This window comes from Phocoena sinus, chromosome 1 (genome assembly GCF_008692025.1).
Source record: "Phocoena sinus isolate mPhoSin1 chromosome 1, mPhoSin1.pri, whole genome shotgun sequence".
In the NCBI taxonomy this organism is placed as follows: Eukaryota; Metazoa; Chordata; class Mammalia; order Artiodactyla; family Phocoenidae; genus Phocoena; species Phocoena sinus.
In genome coordinates, this window is record NC_045763.1 from 65,098,440 (window position 1) to 65,120,423 (window position 21,984).

Below are 21,984 nucleotides of genomic sequence, written 5' to 3' on the forward strand. Positions count from 1 at the left end.
ATTCCTTAGAGAAGTCTCTTCCTTATAAGTTATAAACAAACATTCCTGGAAAAACTCAAATGGTCTTGTTAAAGAATTACTGTTTTTTGGTCTTATTTATTTATTGTTTTATATTTTCCTTAATTAAAAAAAGTAATAAACCTTTTTGTTAAAACAGTTTTAGATTTACAGAAAAACGGGGCAGAAAGCACAGAGTTTCCATATTCCTTCCCTTCCCCCCTCCTGGCCCCCCACAGTTTCCCCTATTATTTACATCTTAAGTTGGTTTGGTACATTTGTTACCATTGATGAGACAATATTAATACATTATTATCAGCTAAAGTCCATAGGTTACATTAGTTTTTTACAGTTCTGTGGTTTCTTCCAAATGTATAATGGCATATATCCACCCTTAGAATATCATACAGGAGAATTTCATGACCCTGAAGATTTCCTGTGCTCCACCTATTCCTGCCTCCCATTATTCCTGCTCCCCTGGCAACCATTCATCTCTTTACTGTCTCCAAAGTTTTGCCTTTCCCAAAATGTTGTATAGTTAGAATCATATAGTATACAGCCTTCTCTGACTGGCTCTTTCAATTAGCAATATTCGTTTAAGGTTCTTCCATGATTTTTCTCGGCTTGGTACCTCCTTTCTTTTATTGCTGAATAAATTTCCACTGTATGAATATACATGCACATTCGTTTATCTATTCACCTGTGAAAAGGCATCTTGGTTGCTTCCACTTTTGTGATTCAGCTTTACAATATGACATTATATATGCACAGCCAAATCATCTATTGCCTCACTGATTACCATAGGATAGAACCCATTGAGAATGTGAAACAGTCTTATTTTTCTCTTTATTTCAGTTTTCTCTCCTCTTTTTTCTTACGTGGAATTCAAAGGCTCAAAAACCTTCCAGTGAGTATGCATCTCACTTTAAGCCATTTTAAAATAGTGCTCCTCGAAGTAAGCTACAAGTAGCATCTACGTTAGAATCACTAGGGGTGCCTGTTAAAATTCATATTCTAGGCCCTACTCCTGATCTACTGAGTCAGAATTTCTGGGTATGGAGCCCCGGTTTCTATTTTTTTTTACAAACCTCCTCAGATAGTGTCTACTCTCACTAAAGTTTGAGAAGGTGACCATTTTTGTAATTAGGTTGTGTTTTTGATAATATATGACATTCTGCACTTCTGGAAATCTCACAACTGGTAGAGTAGAGTTCAATTTAGAGCACGTTATCAACTCAAGGTAAAAAGAATTTTTACAGAAATTTTTACAGAGAAGCGGAGAAAATATTTTCTGCTACCATGTGGATGCCCTCCAGGATTCTTTAGGAAAGAAACGCAGGATTGTTATCCTGGATCATTTACTTATTCCAGCCTTTTCTTCACAGCCCTGAAGGCACCTCCATTGCCCTCAATCCATGACCTAGACTCACAGCCATAAAAGGGCTAATAGATAGTGTTCCTTTGGAAGTAGGAAATTCAATAACATTTAATATGTTAGGTATTGAGATTATCATTTTCACCATTCTTTAGCAAAATTTATTGCCTCAGGGTGTAGAAAAATTCAATTGAGTTGCTGATTGGATTTTCAAACTCAGCAAAAATTGTAGCTTTGAAAGTCTAAGCTTTCATTTGTAAGAGCCAGCCTTTCTGAGAGAATAAAAATATTTTCAAAAATTAAAAGGAAAAGTTCTAAAAATCAGTGCATTAAACTTATGTACCAAAGAGGAAATTGGAAAGACAATGTAAGATGATATAAGAACTAGCTTTTCTTTCATCGGTAGAGGCAACACACAAACGCACACACACACACATACACACACACCCACACGAATAAGATTGGAAGTAATGGAGAGAGAAATAAGAAAGAAAATCGGGAAAAATAGACAGATTTAGATGTCCTCAAGAAGGTCAAGAGCCCTGGCTCCCATCCCTGTCCCTCTGGATTCAAGGTATGAAAGCCATGGAAATCTGAGAGAAGGATGCTTGTGCATTACTTCCCAAGGTGTAGCCCTGGGAGATTGCAAGCCTCTTAAAGAAGACTATCCAGTTTGGTCTTTAGGACTGTACTGAATGCTTGGTCTCCAGTACCAAGCATTTAGGAAGTCAGGTGCATAGGCTGATGGGCCTGAGGGCAGCATGTCTGGGGAAAGCAAAGACTTTCTGACCTGAAGGGATGGGGTCACACAAGTGCTGAGAGAAAGCTGGTGTAACTGAAGATGTCTGGCCTTCAAACAAGGAAAATGCAGAGTGCATGGATCAAGTAACCAAAGGCCACCACAGTGTAACAGACATCAACGGCCATGGCAGCATATACTGAGGAGGGGGGATAAGGAAAATTATATCCAGGGGAGGACAGAGATGTCCATAACCCCAGATACCTGCTTCTCCAATTGTATCTGATCAGTATGAAGACCCTCCATCTGGAACTTAAATTACCTTTGCTGAGAAAAAGTAGTGAGGAATAATAAATTTGTCTAAGCATTTGCTTCAAAAGGAAACAGTTGTTTGAACATTCAACTATAATAAATATAAAATTCATACCTATTACATTGAAACTATAGCCTCTGGAGATGAATTTCAAGATTGAAATGTATATATTCTAGGTATAATTACATTATCCAAAAGAAATATATAGTTAAAAATTAGATAACTTTTCTTTCTGGGTTTTCCATTTATTCTCCATCTTACCCTGAGTTCATTTATATCAATAGAAATATTCATGTACAAAGAGAAATGCCCCCATGAAGTAAATGGAAGGTGAATTAAAGAGGAATTATGGGAGATATCAATAATAATATCTAACTTGGACTTTATAATCATATAGACTCAGAATTGATTCCAGATTCCTCCACCTGTTAGCAAATATGGATTTTTCTTATCTATAACATGAGAATAATATATACTTTGCAGGATTGTATGAGGTATAAATGACAAAATGTATGTAAAGCATTTAGACTAGTGTCTGGCACACTGTAAGCATTCCATCTTATTATTTGTGATATTATTCTTGTTATTTTATGAATTGCTATTTGTAGAACTTAGTGTCATATTCTTAACTATGACTCTTATGGTCAACATAATCAACAAGTGGTGTAAATTAATCATGGTCTATGTTGAGAATTTCTTCCTACAAAAATAATTTTATAGCTCTACTCTAGGCCAAATTTACATTCATTTCTATTAGTAGCATGCCATAAGATGTGGGTTTCCATTATATATATACTATAGAGACAAATTCTGTCACCAGTCACTCTTTTCCAATCGTCATTACTTTGTCTCAGGAGAAAATGATCCTGAAAGAAGATCTAGGTAGTTTTAATGGCTCTTTGTGAACCTCAGATGTAACTGAATCATTTTCTAGATTAAAGAAATGCCCATCAAGGTATATATGGGTAGATAGCCAATTGATGAAGGCAAATAATCTTATGGAAGCATTTACTATTTATCTTTGATACAGCTCTTTTAAACAGACTGATTAATTCCCTTTATGATTTCACCCTTGAAAGCACAAACTATTTTGTTCTTTGTCATTGTTGTATGACATTCCATTTGGCGGTCAGCTTATTTTTAGCCAGACTATCAAAGTATTTTTCAACTGGACTGCCACTTCACTTGAACTTGGAATCTTGTAACCTGAGGAACTGCACTTGGGAAAAGAAGAATCTTCTAACAAATGGGAAATTATAAATCCAGACCAACCCAAACTTGTACTGGTAATTATTCTTATATCTTTAAATATAATATAGTTCAATAGTTGTTATATATAGTTAACATTTCACTGGAATATCTGCTAATTTTTACAAGAGTATAAGATAACATATGAAAGTGTTAAGAAGATTATCTGAACTCAAATTATTTTTCTCTGAAAGGTCTTTAGAGAAAAACAGAAAATTTCTTATAATTTTCTGTTTCTACTAGTTCCTAGGTATAATGTTATAGAAAAAAAATTGGAATACTGTTGAATATAGGGATTTTAGGATTACATCTTAAGTATCTAGTATTTAAAACCTAAAAATTCTTGTCTAGCAACTAGAGATTGCTATAATTATAATGCAATAAAATCAAATGAAATAAGTCAAAGATATTCTTCTATGTAAATATATTATCCAATATCAAATGGGTTCTTAATTACTACGATTCAATATGATTGCATTTTAAATATAAACATCTGCATTTTAAACTCACAATCAGTAATTTAAATTAAGTATTGTATAATTCAGAGTAAAAAACAGAGTTTTAATCACTTGTATGTTATGATCTGTGTCTGCATTTTGCAAAAGAGCTATGAGTCAATCCCTTTTGTTTTTCCTTACTAGATGAATGGAAGAAGAAAGTCAGTGAATCTTATGTTATTGTAATAGAAAGATTAGAAGATGACCTGCGGATCAAAGAAAAAGAACTTACAGAACTAAGGCATATATTTGGGTAAAGTTGTCAGTTATTATTTCTCTGTATAATTGTTTTCATTGTTGATCTAGTTTTTAGCTATATCTGTGTTTAAAAACACAACCCATATAACCTCCTATGTTAACCTTAGAATATAAGGTTATCTCTTCCTGCCCATTCATATAGCCCCTAAAATGCAAATATCTTATCTCCTTAAAATATGCCTTGCCTGTTCCCATCACTAAAGTTTAAAGAGAAAGGAACCTAAAGGCTAGCCTTTGAATACAAACTGTTGCTGATCTGAATAATCTTCTCTAGAATTAGATCATTCTTGTGAGCCATGCCAGCAACAAACAGTAAGACTTCTCTTCCCAAATGGTGGTAGAATATTGGCCACACTTTTCTTTTTGGACTACTAGAGAACTCCAATTTTAACAAACCCTTTGGTCTCTTGACATTGAAACGCTGTCTGTTAATGAAACTGTGCATCATTCTTCCCCTGAACAATCATATACCAATGTGTAATATTGGCTTCAGGCTTTCAGTGGGTTTTGTTCCATGATAACAAGATAAAAATAATCTGGCATATTGTCACAACCTTGTAAGACACAAAATGTTCAGAAAAGAAGGGCAGAGCCCTTATATACACAAGCAACCTTTTGGAGAAATTGAATCTTGGCATTGAGAAACAATGTATTTTGGAGAGTCAATTTAAGTTAGCTGCCTGACTGAGGAAAAGTTCCACAAAGGCCAATTAGCCATGTTCACTTACAGCTGTGTTATTCATGTAATCCACTAATGACAAAGGACTCTAACCATTTTACTCGGAAAATAAGTGTAAAGCAATGACCAAATGACATACTTTTCAAAAGAAATTTCAGATATAGTAAACATACAAAGCTCACATAACTGGCAAATAAAATTACCCATGTATAATATAGTTTATATAAAATTTGTCAGTGGGTTAATAAGGCCTTCATAAGTATTCAATTTATGGTTTGGGAAGTAGTTAATTTTCCATGTTATTTAGCCCAAAATGATTAACTCAGCTTTGACACTCATGATGAGATACACTGGGATGACTTTTGCAAGTATTATCATATGCTCACTTACGGGAAAACATTTGAAAGTCCTGTAGAGATGTGACTGGCACTTTGGTATAATAGTTTATACATACATATTAATTTTGTTGGAAAAGAGCTATGAATGTAGAACTTAATCATAAACCCTCTAGCTCTTATTGACAGATAAATATGCTGAATGAAATGTGATCAAATTGGAGATTTTCCTCAACTTTATACAGTTAAAATCTCATTTATTTGTTGTTATTTTTTAAATTTGGGAACTATTTTGCAAATATGTCAAGACTAATTTAAACAGACATATCCTTTTAAGGATTAAGCTTGAAATGTACTTTTTTCTCTTTCCACATCAACAACAAGCAGCTGTTTCTGCAGGTCCTACTGTAGCTGGATTTATTGTGCCAGCTATATTCAAGGTGTTATTCCAGACACATCAAATATAAACCATTATTTAATCTACACCATGGCCCTGTGTGATAGATAATATTACTTCTGGTGGATAATAAAGTAAGGAGCAGAGACATTGGATTTGTCAAGGTCATATGGTCAGTAAGCACTGGAACTGTGATTTGTAGCAAGGTCTCCCCAGCTTCCTACTACACGCTGATTCTTGCTCCCGGAGTTTCACAATCTCGTTGAAGGGAAAGGCATATATAAATAACTCACAGAAGACAGCCTATGACAAGTGCTAAGTGGAAGAAAAAACAAGATGGCTTTCAAATACAAAAAAAGAAGATTTTGTTGTCTTGATTTATTCATTGGTTTTGTAAAGCATTCCAGATAAAAGGCATAGTTGAGTAAAGATATATAGGCAAGAATGGATGAGTACCATGGAAAGTCTACTGGTAGCAAGAAAACTTAATGTCTTGACCATTTTACCTAAGCTGAGTAAGAAAGCTGTGTCAGTCAGCATAAGGATTTTGCAACCATAGTTTTAAATCCAGTTTCTTTTATTTACAAGAAATGTATCTTTGGGCATATTACTTAATCTCCTTGAGGCTCATTTTCATCTGTAAAATGACGTTAATAATAATGACCTTACAGGGCATTTGAAAAATGATGTCAAATGCTGAGTACAGAGACTAACGCACAGTAAGCGTTGAATAACTGGAGGTTTCTATTATCATGATTGATTGGGTAAATAAGGGCATTTTGAAAGACTGAAGACTTTATTACCAAGTGGGAGTAACCAATAGTTTATTCAAAGTTAAGAAGTGAGAAAATTAGGATAAAGTGTTTTTATATCAAGAGGATGTTTTCAAAAATAAAAATGTAAAATGTTAGAACATTTCAAAATGGTGCCAAAATCTGAAGTATAACTTTTAAAGATTGTAATCAAGAGGTATTTGAAGAATTTTCAGACTAGAGTATTAGAAGGCTCATCAAAATGGATGTCAAATTCCCTGAGAATAATGGTAGGGCATTTTGAGGAGAGGAAGACTTGTAGTCTGGTGCTGAAGCCATTAAAGAACCTACAGAAATGTCCCATTAGCCAGAAGTGATAATAATGAGGCTGAGGAGAGGATTACCCACAGCCTAGAATCGTGTTTCTCCAAGGGCTAAGGACCTCCCACAGTAAAATAGCCAGCAGTTCTTGCAAAAATTTTAGAATCCGTGATTCTACCCCATATCAAATGAATTAGAATCTCTGGGGATGATTTCCAGAGACCTGAATTTTTAACAAGCTCCCCAGGTAATACTTTTGCATGCTAAAAATGATACTTCAGCTAAAGTTTGAAAACTACACTTCTAGAAAGATACCTAAGTTGCACTGAGAACTCTGTCTGCGATGATGTGGGTGAAGGAATGAGGAATATGAAAACAGAAAGCAGGCAACTAGTATGGTCTACAGAGAGTCAAGGAAGCAAACAAGCAAACAACCAGAACCAGAGCACTCTGCTTTGTCTGCTTCCATCAAGGCAGATGGCATCATAGGGAAAGAAAGTCGATCCTGCCTAGGGCAGAGTTCTCAGGATTTTCTTTTCTCTAGAATAATTTGATGGATGACAAGGAAAGAAAAGAATGGAATATTGAGAATATAAATTGTCTTACTCATTGGCTTACACATCAAAATTTTCAGAGTAGTTGGGAAGTTTAAACATAATATTGTATGAGATCACATTTAATCTAGTATCTAGGACATTTTAGGTGTTAAATCTTAGAATCTTTCTTTCTCATCTTTATTCATGGTTTATGTGATGTAAGAAATACTTCTGTGATGGACAACTGTGTAATTCTGCTTGACATCAGGCTTCCTCTAAACATATAGATAGAAGGAAAACTATAAGGTGCCTAAAAAGAAGTATTTAATACTAGAGTCATAGATCACTAGTGTAAACATAGATTTGCCTGTGGTTTTTCTTTTTGCAGATTTTTTGGTTGTTTTCACTTGTTGACAAGTTTCTTTACAGCATTCATGGTAGATACTAATTCCATTCATTAAAAGAGATTTTCTGCATCATAAAGCAAAACTTATGTCACCTCAAATACACAACCTCCTGGTATAGCTTTCACCCACAATATAGTACAGAGCAATATAAGTTCTAAACTTAAAAAAGACAAACAGAGCTAAACCATTATCTTGCTTATGACAATTTATAGCAGCTTTGAAAAAAGAGCTTGCTATGGGAAAGAAGAGGAATGGAAATTGAATGTTCCTTCATCTTCCACAATAAAGTTGAATTCATGCATAATTTTGAACATTTGTTGAGATAATAGAGGAGAGACTGGAACAAATGAGGAAATAGAGAAGGCAGAAGAAGGAAAGACAGAAGTGGTACACTGGAGTACATTGTGTGGTTATTTCCTCCTCTTTGCTCTCTCTGATCTTTACATTTATCAATATAATAGCACTTACTACCTGGTGCTGTCTTTATTCATTTTACAGGTCTGTCTAACCACTAGTATACATGTTCACTAAAGGCAGCTTCTTTGTCTACTTAGCTTTATTTATATTTGTATGTATTTGTAAGAGCTATTTGTATAGCACTTGAAAGAAAAACAAATTAACTTAGCGCCTACCATATGCCAGGCATGCTTCTAGGTATTTTAATATGCATTAGCTCATATAATCGTAAATGTATATATGTAAGGTGCTTTGAGCTCGGTGACTGGCACATGGTAAACACTCAAAAATGTTAGTTAAAAACTAATCGTCATTGTTTATGTTCACATCCTTCTGGAGTAGGTATTGAGCTTGCCATTTTATACCTGAAGAAAATAAGACTAATCAAAGTAAACTGGCTTGAGCCAGGTTACACAACTTGTACAGTTGTGCAGGGATTCCACCCATCTGTACTTCACTTCAAAATGTATGATCTTCATGATCTTAGTTCTCGAACTAGGAAGGGGAAAGAACTATGGATAAGAATTATCTTTGAAAACTTTTCACCTACCCCGTGCCACTCTACGAGTTTGCTATGTCCTGTGTACTAGAACTGCCCCTGCATGTGGGAGTGGAAGAATATATTTTACACTCCCACTCCCACACCTTGGTGATACACGGGCCCTTACATGAACTTTGAAAACCACTTACATGATGGGTCTCCATATGCAACTTTTAAAATGCTTCCAATTAAATTATTTTGTTTCAATGTTTTTAAATCTTTAGAAATTTTAGAACTATGTTTTTCTGATTTCATTGTCAAGCCTACTTTTAATCTGCTTAATCTGTAATATGTCTATGAAGAGATTCCAAAGAAGTTATAATTTTTCAGTGCTATGACTTTTCAACATAATCAGAAAAACACTATTTTTTCTCATTTTTAATCTCATTTTGGCATTGAGTAGATATACCTTGGTCAAAAATGCTAATATCTCACTTTGAAATTGATTAGGTTTAAAAAATAAAAGTAGTCAAGAGGATGCTCTGTTCCATGGGAAAGCACTTGCACTATTTAGAAGAACTGAAAAAGAAAAAAAACAAAGGAAGTTTTCTGAGATGTACTTTCCTGCTTATTTTCTCCCTGAAAAGTTCCTCTGGGCCCAGCTGCAGTCCACCATACTTATGATCCAAATGAAATATCTTCCAAAAACCTACTTTTTCAGAACTATAACCAATTATGAAAATTAGCTATTATAAAATGAATAGCTCCAGAAACATCACAGACTGACCTTACCAAAGGAAAGTAAAATTCTCTATCAAGGTGCTAAGTAGAGTATTGAGGGAGTAAATTCCATCTTAAAAAAAAATAAAATTGAGTGAAAGGATTATTTGGTATGTTTGATAAGTGCATTGTGTTAATTAGCAATGAAACAGAAAACAACAAAAAGACTTCAAACCAAAAAGCAGAGAATTCACATTGTCCCAAGACTGTCTACCTCTCTATTTCTTTTCTTGCTTGTCTAGGTAAAACTAGCTAAGTAATAGTTTTACAGGAATATCTTGTAAAAAACCTTGAAGCAGCCTGATATCAAACACTGTTTCTGTCCCTGTCTCTGTCTCTTTCTCTCTAGTTTAGTACATCACTCGCTCTCACTATCTCTCCCCCTTTTATCCTCCCGCTATTCTTCCCTCCTATCCCATACTGCCTCCATCTTCCCTTTCACTTTCCTATCCCCCTTCTCAAATGCAAAGCAAAACAATAAAAAAGTTAAAATAATATCAATGCTTTAGGAATAAAAGTTATTATAGCAGCTAGTATTTATAAAAGTCTTAAAAGATCTAACCCATTTAAACCTCACAATAACCCTATGAGATAATAATTATTATTGTACCAGTTTTATCAACCTTAATTATTCTTACCCTGCCACTGTATCTCAATAATTGTTTATTGTATGAATGAAAGAATGAATATGCTTCATATTGTCAGTTTGCAGATTTGATCTGGAAGATATTGGACAAATATGTTTCTGGATATTTTTGGGGGATGTATCTTGGGAACAGATCTTATTGATGATTCTTCTGTTTTTATTGTTTGGGGGAAAATCAGCAGCAGCCATCAAGAACTGCACAAGAAGTTACAACCAGCCATTTGAAACCTAAATTATCAATTTTGGAAACTAGATGATCCATAACAAATTTTTACCTTCTTTCTACTTTCTTGGCCTTTACCTACATTTCAACCAATGAATTAATTTAAGAAATTTTTCTACCTATCTGAATATTTTGGCTTTGGCCAAGTGTTCAAATGTTACATTTTAATAAGTTTCCATTTGTGAACATGTCAGATATCTTCTTGAAAGGATGAGGTCATGAGAAGTTTAATTGGATCACAAAACTGCATACTTTTCTGGATAAATGGTAAAGGCTAAGAAAAGAGTTCATTATGCTACAAGAAAGAAAGTAACCTTTGTGCCCAAAACTACCATTTTTAATGATGAAGGACAGAATTTACTATTAGAAATATATTCATATAGTGACTTCATTTTAATTAGGAACTTCATTCATGCACCAGCAAGCACTGTGAACTCATTAGGATATGTTAAGTTACAGTATGGCATGGCAGGTGATAAAAAATGTAAGGGAAAATTAAAAAATAAATTGAGCTTAGGATATTAGAATACATAAGTGATGCTCAACTGGCAGTGAATTTGACACATACAGTTCCTTTAGAAGAGGCAAAAGAAGGGAAAATATCTCCCCTAGGAATGATTGCTTTAAAATCTCGAATATTTTAATTACATGTATCAAACATTTGACAGGAACATTTGACTAGAAGTTAACAGGAAGTGAGAATTAGGATTCAAGTATAGCCCCAAAGTAACTCTCATTAAAAAAAAAAAATTACATTCCAGTTATTAAAGTTAAGATAAAAATTTTACTATTAAAATTGTGCTTAACTGACAAACACTGTGGGAGTCTATTCTCTGTTTATTCATTTTGTTGGCATTAATAGAAGTTGCATGAGTTCAGGGAAAATAGAATTCAAGAGGAAAATAAAAGTAAGAGACTACAGCTCAGTTTTGACAAGGAGCTATTTAGGACTGTATACTGATTTACTTATGAATGGTCAAATCTAGCGTAAGATTCAGTAAGTTAAAGAATGTTGAATAAAAAGTCTCTAATATAATTCATACTTTCAGTCTTATTTATGTAAACAATATACATTCATTTAGTGTTTTTTTTTTAAATAAAGCAATAGACTTTATCACCTTATTTTTTCTGTTTATTCAGTGTTTACTTTCTTTGCAAAGCTGCTTGGAGCATTAGAGATCGGACTAATGCTAAGGTCAACTGCAGGATTCTCTCTATTGTGCGTGTTCGCAAGACTGGCGCACTTAAACGATCCAGGAATTAGTGAATAGCTCCTATCAAGTAGACTGTTGAAAACAACCTGAAATGAGCATTAAGAACAGAGGTGGAACACACAGTTGGGTGTTCAGTAGGTGTCGTGCCAGACTGATTGAATATATCATCAAAGTTAGAACTTGGAAAAAGAAAGCAATTGAGTCTACCTTCTCCATAAAATGATTTTCAGCACAATCATTTTTTCCTTTGGATTCTGTTGTTCTTTTAATATCTCCAATGTTGAAAATGCCTTCCCCATAGTAATGATGCTGCTGGCCTTGTATTACAAAACTGTGATTCTAGTAGTTGCTCTGAATCACTGATAGGTACTAGATGTCACAACAGTCAACTTGGTCAAAATAGGGAAATTTTACAGGTTGTGAAATGTGAGAGGTCAAAGAAGTTCAAACTTGTTTTGAAAATTGTGCTAAATTTCTCTCAAGACTTAGACTACAAAAGGAAAGTTGTACATTCACAGTAAACTTGCTAAAAATAGTAATGATAACATATCATGTACCAAGTACTATAGTAAGCACTTAATTCCATTTTTCTTCATAACACAATGTCATGTGAATCATTTTAATAATTTTATAACTGAAGAAAGTGAGACTTGAGGAGGTTAAATAACTTGCCCAAATTGGAGAAAAAGAAAAAAAAAAAAAAGCACTACTTAAAGACGGGAACAGGATACGATTTCAGTCCTGGTGTGAATACAAGACCCAAGATTTAAGAAGTACCTACACTGCTGAAATGATTTTTTCCACTTTTAAAACATCAAAACATGGTAGGTATTGCTGTATAATATTAGAGATACACATTGGAAAACTAATTTTTCTCAAGGGTTTATTGCTACAGAGGAGTTCTCAAGCTTTATCTTCTTTCAGTATTTGCCATTCAGTTTGTTATAGTTAGCTCAAAAGAGTCAATACTTCCTTCTCCCTTTTTCTCTTAGGCTGAAGATTGTACAGTTCTTTACATTTAACAGAAGGCTTCCCTCTCCTGCCCCACTCCAATACTTTGTTTTCTGTCTTGTGTTCTTATTGTGTATTTCATTTGCTAGATAATGGAAGGACCAAGGAAGAAAAGCCAAAGCAGCTCAGAGCTTCTGAATCACTGTCAATCAACATCTTCAACGGCTAGCTACAGTTTTTTTTTTTTCTTTTTATTTATCACTAATTTCCTATAAACTTTAAGAGAGAAATCCAATCTACCTAGCTTTAAAAGCAGAGTTCAGCTCTTCAGAAAACCTGTACTATTTGAAATCATAACCACGGAGAAGAACTATGAATGCATTTCCAAGTTGGGCTGCTGAGTGTACTTTACTTAGTAGTACCTATTAGTTGAATTTCTCCAAGACATCTATAATACACCTGGCTTTGAGAATTTAGATGTCTGGCTCAGGCAAAGGCCACATATTTCCAAGAACCATGTTATTTTGTAAAGTTTCTGTTCATACCATGAAATAGCTATACCATTTACAATTAGGCTCCTTTGGTAGACATTTTAAATAGTGTTATTTTCATTAGATTTTTTTGTTTGTTTGCATTGTTCATTCAGCTGGGGAAGGTGCAGATAGAAGTGAGTTAAATTCTTAACTATTTTTCATGAAATCCTGGGCTCCTTGCTATATTATATTAGCAACATTTGTAAAAATGACGTGGTGTTCATTGTACTTCAACGTGTGGCATTCCAAAGCAAGTTGAGGTATATTTCTCAACGTGAGTAACTATGTCTGTGGACTTTGCTACTGGGAAATTGAATATGGAAAGCAAGAAAGTGTAGAGGGTGAGAAAGTTCTGCAATATTTCCATGTCTATGAAAACAAACCACTGGACTTGCCATTTCTAATTAAAGCATTTCACTGAAATCCTTCAAAATCCCTGGAATTAGAGGCTTCTCTTTTTAGCAGCAGCCTGGAGAATAGCACCTTTTCTTTTTCTGTTTTAAAATTTCAGTAGCTTTTGAAGTTCTTAACTAGGTGCCTTGATGATAATGTTCTGAATTTATAGTACCTTTCAAGTGTAAGTACTTTACAAATGATATGGAAGGCTCATTCACCAAAGACTTTGCTATCTCACTAAAGCTGCTGGAGATTTAAATAGGTAGGAGGCAGCTTGAAATTAACCTGGGAGGCCAAAGATACTATCTCATTTCTACTGAAAAATGTCCTGGGAGTACCAGTGACCTCAAGAGGTCGAGAATTTTAGCTTTACATTTTTTTCAAAGGCTACCTATGGTTCTCTAGGGCCCTCCTGGTGCAATGGTCTTTGTTCAAAGGCAAGGATTACATTAATTGAATCACTAACACTACTTCTCTTCTCACCTGGGACTGTATCATAGTACCTTATCAGAGTTTAGACCTTCTTTATCTGTGAAATCTGACCCAGTCAGAGTATAAGGAAACTTTGCTTCAGGCAGAATTTGTAATACATTGGGACTGTATTCCTTTTTCCAGTCTCTTATCAAATGATACCTTTTTTTTGTTTTTTCTTTTTGGAGAGAATTTCTTGAATTTCTCCCTAAATATTATATAAGGTTTTGATTGTGAGAGAAATGGGTTTATTTTCAAATACCTGTGTTTTCTACTTATACACAAATTTTAATTCATTAACGTGTCCTGAAAAGTTCAAATTATATGCAGAACATAGAACTTGTATGATAGTCTTTAATTTAAACTTGGTCTCTCAAACTTTTAATATTATTTTCTCATGATTTTAGTTATTATTCATCTAGAGGTATACTCAAAATTCTTTTCTCTAGGTACAAAAGAATCCTAGAAAAGATATATTTCTGAATTTGTAGTAACAGGATTCCCTATTATAATTTTTCAAATGAAAAATGATAAACTAAAAGCTGAAATTTGTAATCATCTGTAAAATATGTTTTTCAGTTCTGATGATGCCTTCAGTAAAGTCAATTTAAATTACCGCACAGAAAATGGTCTGTCTCTACTTCATTTATGTTGCATTTGTGGAGGTGAGTGCTTGGAACTCAATACTTTATAAGCTGGCTATATGTTTATATGGTCAGTGATTTGAACTGCTTAATAGTCTGCAAGAGAATTCTATTCATACCCGATTTCCTCTTTTGCTTTGCCCCTAGAACCCTGATAACCTTTAGCTGAAGAAGTAACTAACTACCAGGCAGATATTACAATTGATTTAGTTCTGAATTTAAGTTTTATTGTGCTCCTACCTTGAATCAAATTTGCTTGGGGGAAAAAAAAAGTATGTTTCAGTATCGGGCATGCCAGTCATGGATAAGGTTAAATTCAGAAGCACTTAAAGCATTTCCCAAAATATCATCAAGCAGTTGCTTCACAGTCTGTAGTAAGATATGTGGAAGGTAATAAATGCCAAAGATAAAATCCCGAAGTGAAGATTGATCAAAGTGAAGACTAAGAGTTTAATTCCGCTCATATCTTGTTATGTTTGGTTCATTAATATATCCCAAGCACCTAGGATGGTACTCAGTAAACTTACTGAATTAGTGAATGAATAGTTTTTTGTTAATCCAAACTGGTGTCCTTTGAACTCAGTTTTTAAAAGAACACTAATGTATAGTATTGACACTAAACATATCCCTTAACCACTCCTCCCAAACAGACCCTACTTAACAGATCTTCTTCCCAAATTTAAACACGCCTTCCCAACCTTAGTCATTTTCTCCAGATTTCTCTGATCTAAATAATCTCCATTGCTAATGATGTTCTGATGAATCCTGCACAGCTAGATTTCTATCTAAGCTTTTTCACAAATAGTTTACTAGGGTGAATTTTTTCATGTTTTTATGGTTTAAAACATGATGAGGAGAGCACCAAATAAAAAATGTAACACAAATGCATTAAAATATACAGCACTGATACAAAGTTTTATAAATGTAGAAATGTTCACTACTAAGGCTGTCAATTAACAGAAAACTTTACAAATGGCCTCCAGAACAGCAGTCTGACATTTTCATGCATCAGTGTGATATTTATCATTAAGTTAAAGAGAGATTTTTAAGTCACTTAGTCTATCCCCACAATTTAACTTCTTTCATTTTTTCTCTAAGGCAACAAGTCACATATTAGAACCCTTATGTTAAAAGGTCTCCGCCCATCTCGACTGACAAGAAATGGATTTACAGCCTTGCATTTGGCAGTTTACAAGGTACAAAAGTTTTGTATTAGAACCAAAGATGATGTGTACCTGTAGGCTTTTTTTTTTCAAATTAGTGATCATGGAAAATATGCAGAGTGACCACAGAATTACATTACTGGATAAACTTCTAGCTAACTCTTTGTTGAGCAGATATCATCAAAACACATTCTTTTTTATTGCTTTCCATGTTTATCTCATTTAATTTTCACAAGAACCCTGAGAATGAATACTATTATTATCTCCAGGGTTACATGGATAGCTAGTGGTTAGCCAGAATTGAAGACTTGGCAATCTGGTTCTCTTGCCAGAGCTCCTTACAAGGAGGCCAAGCTGCCTCTGTGCAGAAGATGAGGCTGCATTTGAGGATGAAAGAAGCACATTGAAGCTGCATTTTTCTGCATGTTTTCCTTAATAAAAATATACCTCTAGGGTTCTCTTTAGTGTCTTTCTTTTATTTCTCCTACTTTTGCTTCAGTTGTTTTTTTTCCTTACATTAATCCTTGGTTCCAACATAATCTCAGTACCTGATCATAAAGTAAATATAAAAGTGGATTGGAAAGGCTGGGATACTCAGTGTTGGAAGATCCTTGAGATTGTCCATAAATATGAATTTATGTAACATATAAATTAAATATAAATGTTCATTTTCTGATTGTAGTAAGTTTCAACTTACTCTGTACTTATTATGAGCTAAATATCACTCTAGGTTTTATATACATTATTTCTTCTATCATTAAAATAACTTGGTGAGTTTCATATTAGTCCTTATTTTACTGAAAAGAAAATTGAAGGTTAAAGTTGGTTATCCAGTAAATGTTAGGATAATGATTAGAATCAAGTACAGTTGAGTCTTACTGTTATATTGCAAAATATTTTGTTCTTTCTCAATGTCATGTGAGTCTGTGACAGGATTTTATTTCAGTTTTGTATGTGCAGGTGTGGTGGTGGCAGAGGCGGGGGCTGGGGACAGCCCTTTGCTTGTATCTGGATCACTTTCACTTTGCAACCCTCCCCCAACCTTTAGAGAGTTTATCACTGTGGGGGAAGAGAGCCATATTTTCCCATGATTCACATTCACATATTCCTGTGATTCGTCATGCAAATGCTCTAATGCTCATCTTTTTTCTGGCCCCATCAATGTCTAGTCAATTTGTCCAATTCCTTCTGGGAAAAAGTGTCAATAAGTGCTAAATTGTCTTTAATACCTACTAATCATCCTATAAAACTTGAATGGAGACTGAGTTCAGGGTGTAGGAAATAGAGTCTGACACTGGCTTTTCTGCTGAATGGCAGGAGGTTAAAGTAGAAGAGCTTCAAGGAATAGGAAGCTAGTGGATAGTCAAGGTGGTATTGTGAAATCATGAATTCTGAATTTGACTGTCTGGGATATCGTCTCTGTATTAGTTCATTTTCCCAAGATTTAGCATGACACAGCCACACAAATGGGTTCTGAATGATCTAAGGCTACAATCTTAAGAAAATATAGTTCTTCCACCTCTGTTTATCAAACCTAAATTCCATTTTAGAGTTCTCTTTGCTCTAGTTATTCTGTTTTCTTATATTTTACAGAAGGATATATGGACTATAACTTTTTTATAACAAATTTAAACAAATTTAGAATCTTAGGACACAAGGTAGGCAAAGATTCTTAAGAGGCCATAACAGAATGCACGATTACTTAACAAAGATAAAAACAAATTAACTTTACCATTCCACTTTAAACATAGAAACAATATAAAGTAGCCTTTCATACTACTATTGTATTAAATATAGTTCTAATTATACCTTCCCTGGACTACTGCAGTAGGCATCTGATTCATTTTGGGCTGTGATTCTCTTCCCCCATATATTTTAATTCTTATTTTAGTTTTTTTTTTTTTTTTTTTTCTGTACACGGGCCTCTCACTGTTGTGGCCTCTCCCACTGCGGAGCACAGGCTCTGGACACACAGGCTCAGCGGCCATGACTCACGGGCCCAGCCGCTTTGCGGCATGTGGGATCTTCCCAGACCGGGGCACGAACCCGTATCCCTGCATCGGCAGGTGGACTCTCAACCACTGGGCCACCAGGGAAGCCCTGGCTGGGTTTTTTAAGGGGTCAAATTTATTGAGGTATAATTTATACACAATAAAATTCACAATGTTAAGTGTACAAGTTGATGACTTTTGAAAATGTATATATTCATGTACCATCATTGCTATCATGATATAACACTTTTCTATCATACACAAAAGTTCCCTCATACCTTTATGCAATCAATTCCCTCCTCCATGTCACCTGACCTCTGGAAACCACTGATGTCTGTTCTATCCCTATAGTTTTCCCCTTTCTAGAATTTTATATGAATGCAATTTATTCAGTTTGTTTTCTTTTATATATGGTTTCTCCCACTTATCATAATGCTGTTGTTTTGTGTTTAGTAATTCATTTCTTTTATTGGAAAGTTGTATTCCCTTATAAGAATATACCATAGTTTATTTAACTATCCATCTGTTGAAGGATTTGTTGATGGTTGTCTTTACATCTTGACTATTATAAATAAATTTGTTATTAATGTTCTTGTACAAATCTTTGTTTGAAACTATGTTTTTATTCTCTTGGGCAATATCTAGGAGTGAAATTGCTGGGTCATATCATAAGTGCATTTTTAATTTTAATAAGAAAATGCCGAACTCCTTACCAAACTAGCTGCATCATTTTCCATCCCATCAGTAATGTATTAGAATTGTAGTTGTTCCACATCTTTGCCAATACTTCATATGGTCAGTATATTTTATCTTAGCCATTCTATTAGGTGTGTATTTGTATCTCATTATGAATATATTGAATTGCCCCAGTGACTAATGAAATTGAATAGATTTTCATTTGCTTGTCACCAAATATTTTTTGGTATAGTGTCTGTTGAACACTTTTTCCCATTTTTAAATTTGGTTTATTGTTTTCTTGAATTGTAACAGACTTTTATATATTCTGGATACAGATTCTTTGTTGGATATATATTTTGCAAAAATTTCTCCCATTCTATGGCCTTGCCTTTTCATTTTCTTAACAATGTCATTTAAAGAGAAAAAAGTACTATGCATTATTTTTTAACTGATGACTCTAGTGATTACACTATGGATCCTTAACATATCACAGGTACTTTTTGTTAATATTGGCCTACTTCACTTTAAATGTAAGACCCTTCCAATGGTATAGTTCCACTCAATCTTTATTCTTTATACTATTGTTACCGTATACCTTACATCTATACATGTATAATCTCCAATACATTGTTAGAATTTTTCTGTTAAGCATTAATATCTTTTAAAGAAAGTAAGAGAAGAGAAAATATCTTTGGTTTTCAGCAGATTGGTTATAATAATCCTATGTATGATTTCCTGTGTACAATGCCTTTTGAACATTGAGTTTCTTAAATCTGTAAATTCGTTTTCATCAAATTCAGAAATTTTGACCATTATTTTTTCAAATATGTATGTTAGATTGTTTGATAATCTTCCAAATATTACCAAGTCTCTGTTCATTTTTTTCAATCCCCTTTCTATTTTCAAAATTTGATTATTTCTGTTTATTTGAATTCAGTTTCAATACCATTTCTCTGCCATCTTCCATCTGATTCTAATCTACTAAGAGTTATTCATTTCAGATGTATTTTTCAGTTCCAGAATTTCCACTTACTGTTAAAATATAATTTCATCTTCTCTGCTATGATTACTCATCTGTTCATTTATTTTTCCATATTTTCATTTAAATTCTTGAACCTATCATTAGTGACTGCTTTAAGTGCCTTATCTGTTGTTTCTAACATCTGGATTACCTTAGTGTTTGTTCTATTGAATGCTTTTCCTTTTGACTACATGTTACATTTTCTGGTTTCTTTACTTATCAATTTTTATTGCATGTTAGACATTATATATTATTTGTTACAGGAAATCTTCATTATGTCATCTTCCCTTAAAGGTGTTGAATTTTTTTTCTCAGGCAGAAGGCTAGGGCAATGATGGAATATTGTGGGGGCTTACTTTGTATCTTTCCCTTCTCCCAAGATCACAGTTCTTTCTTCATGTTCTTCATTGCCTGAGAATAGTTGTATCATATATTTTGTTCCACTTTATAGATTTCACTTGTCAGTAGGGAAAATCCATACAAGTTATCCTGTCATGATCCCATATATTTTTAGATTGCTTCTAAAGTGATCTGCATAAGACACAAATATACAATGTCAATGTTCATTTAAAACTTTCTATGGTCACCCATTGCCTGTCTAATAAAATTCAAACTCCTAAATTAGATATTCAAGATCCCTTAGTTCACAGTTTTGTTGAATTTACTTTCCAGACTCTTTTTGTGCCGTCTCTGAACTTCCAAACCTAATGGTTTTCAAATTTAATGTGCATGAGAATCATATGGTAACTACAGGCTTAAAATGAATATTTCCCTCTCCATCTCACACCAATCTAATTTGGTACATCTAGGATAGGCTGAGAATATAAATTTTTTATCAAAGAGTCAAAGCAGTTTTGATGCAAGCAGTCTAAGGCTACATGTTGAGGATCACAGTTCAAGTCTTGCAACTCAAATTGTGGCCAGAGAATCAGCTGCATCTGCCTCAAATGAGAGATTTTTAGGAATGAAGAATCTCACTCCCTATTCAACCAGAATGTGCTTTTTTTTTTTAATCCCAGAAAGCAGGTTTGCAGGCTAAAGTTTGAAAAGCACTGTTCTAGATTACTGCATTCTTTAGATTAAGCACTTTCAGACTTCAGTGTTTTTATTCTTGTTATTTCTTCTGCTTAAATACTTTTTAATTTATTTTCTTGATAAGAAAGTATTATTTATTTAAAACCAAGGTAAATTGAGTCTTCTTGAGCTTTCTTGAACTCTCAGATTTTACTGTACTATCTTTTGGGTTTCAGTTACACATTCACATTCTTTTTTATTACAGCACTTGTAATTATTTGTTTATTTCTATATTTCACATGTTGTACTGTGAAATTCGAATTTGGTAGTGAGTCATTTTCTTTCTGATTCCTCAGTGTATAGGACCTGTAAAAGATCCTTGATAAATACTCTTAAGAAATTAATGAGTACCCAAACATTAGTACAAATAATACTTGATATTTATTGATATAATAATGTACCTTAATAAATACTGTTAGCTTAAAAGCTACACTATTCATGTTCATTACTCAGTTCTGAGACTTAATAGTGTTCATCTTCAGGCAAGTTACTCTCTCCCACTGTCTCTCTGAAATGGAGCAAATAGAATTACCTATTTCATTGGGTGGTTTACAGTTTTAAAAAGGACAAACCATATGCAGTATGACATGCAGCAAAATACTAACACATAGTAAATACTTAATAAAAGCTAATTATTATTGTTGAACTTCTATTTCAATAAACATTTAATAGAGACCTAATGTGTCAGCTATTTTACACAGAAAAATAAAAAGAAAAGGACCATGTCCTCTGGATTATTGCATTCTGAAGAGATGAGAATACCTAATAATAGATATCAAAGAAATGAAGTCTATACTTAGATCAATGGACTCCAAACATTTTTTATCATATGCCATATAAAATTAGCACCTCAAAATGCATATAATTGTTCATAAATTATAATCATGAATAAAAATCACCAGTAAATAGCTCAAGGCAAAGTAAACTCTTTGGCAGACAGTGTTAAAATTTGTGGACATAAATTCATACTTCAAATATCATTTTTGATAATATCAAAATATTTTGACAAATTTATATTCAAAGATAATTAGACTGCCATTAACTTTACCTAGAAATTTAGCTTATACAAAGCTCAGGTAAGTAGAATGAAAAACGCAGCTCTGCCATTTTCCTTTTCTTCTTCTTACATTAATAATATGTATTTGATCTATAGTTTCATCACAGGAATTTTTTGAAGATAATATGCCATTTTTTTTAAGGATCAATTCAGTTAAAATAAGATATTAACATCCATAAATCCACTGAATTTGGCTCACATAGCTATAATGAATCCTCATATACTAAATGCTAAAACTCATATATTAAATGCAGGCGGGCTTCCCTGGTGGCGCAGTGGTTGAGAGTCCGCCTGCCGATGCAGGGGACACGGGTTCGTGCCCCGGTTCAGGAAGATCCCACATGCCGCGGA

At 33.8% G+C, this 21,984-nt stretch overlaps 1 protein-coding gene across 1 annotated transcript in view; it reads left to right on the top strand.

Moving 5' to 3' along the window:
• Positions 1–3,606: 3,606 nt before the first annotated feature.
• TNNI3K (TNNI3 interacting kinase) overlaps positions 3,607–21,984 on the top strand; it is a 290,825-nt gene continuing 272,447 nt past the window's right edge. The window contains exons 1-4 of the mRNA XM_032602669.1: positions 3,607–3,710; positions 4,314–4,422; positions 14,585–14,670; positions 15,748–15,845. Of these exons, the coding sequence (XP_032458560.1) occupies positions 3,671–3,710; positions 4,314–4,422; positions 14,585–14,670; positions 15,748–15,845 (333 nt within the window). The 5' untranslated portion in view covers positions 3,607–3,670. The remainder of the gene's footprint in view (positions 3,711–4,313; positions 4,423–14,584; positions 14,671–15,747; positions 15,846–21,984) is intronic.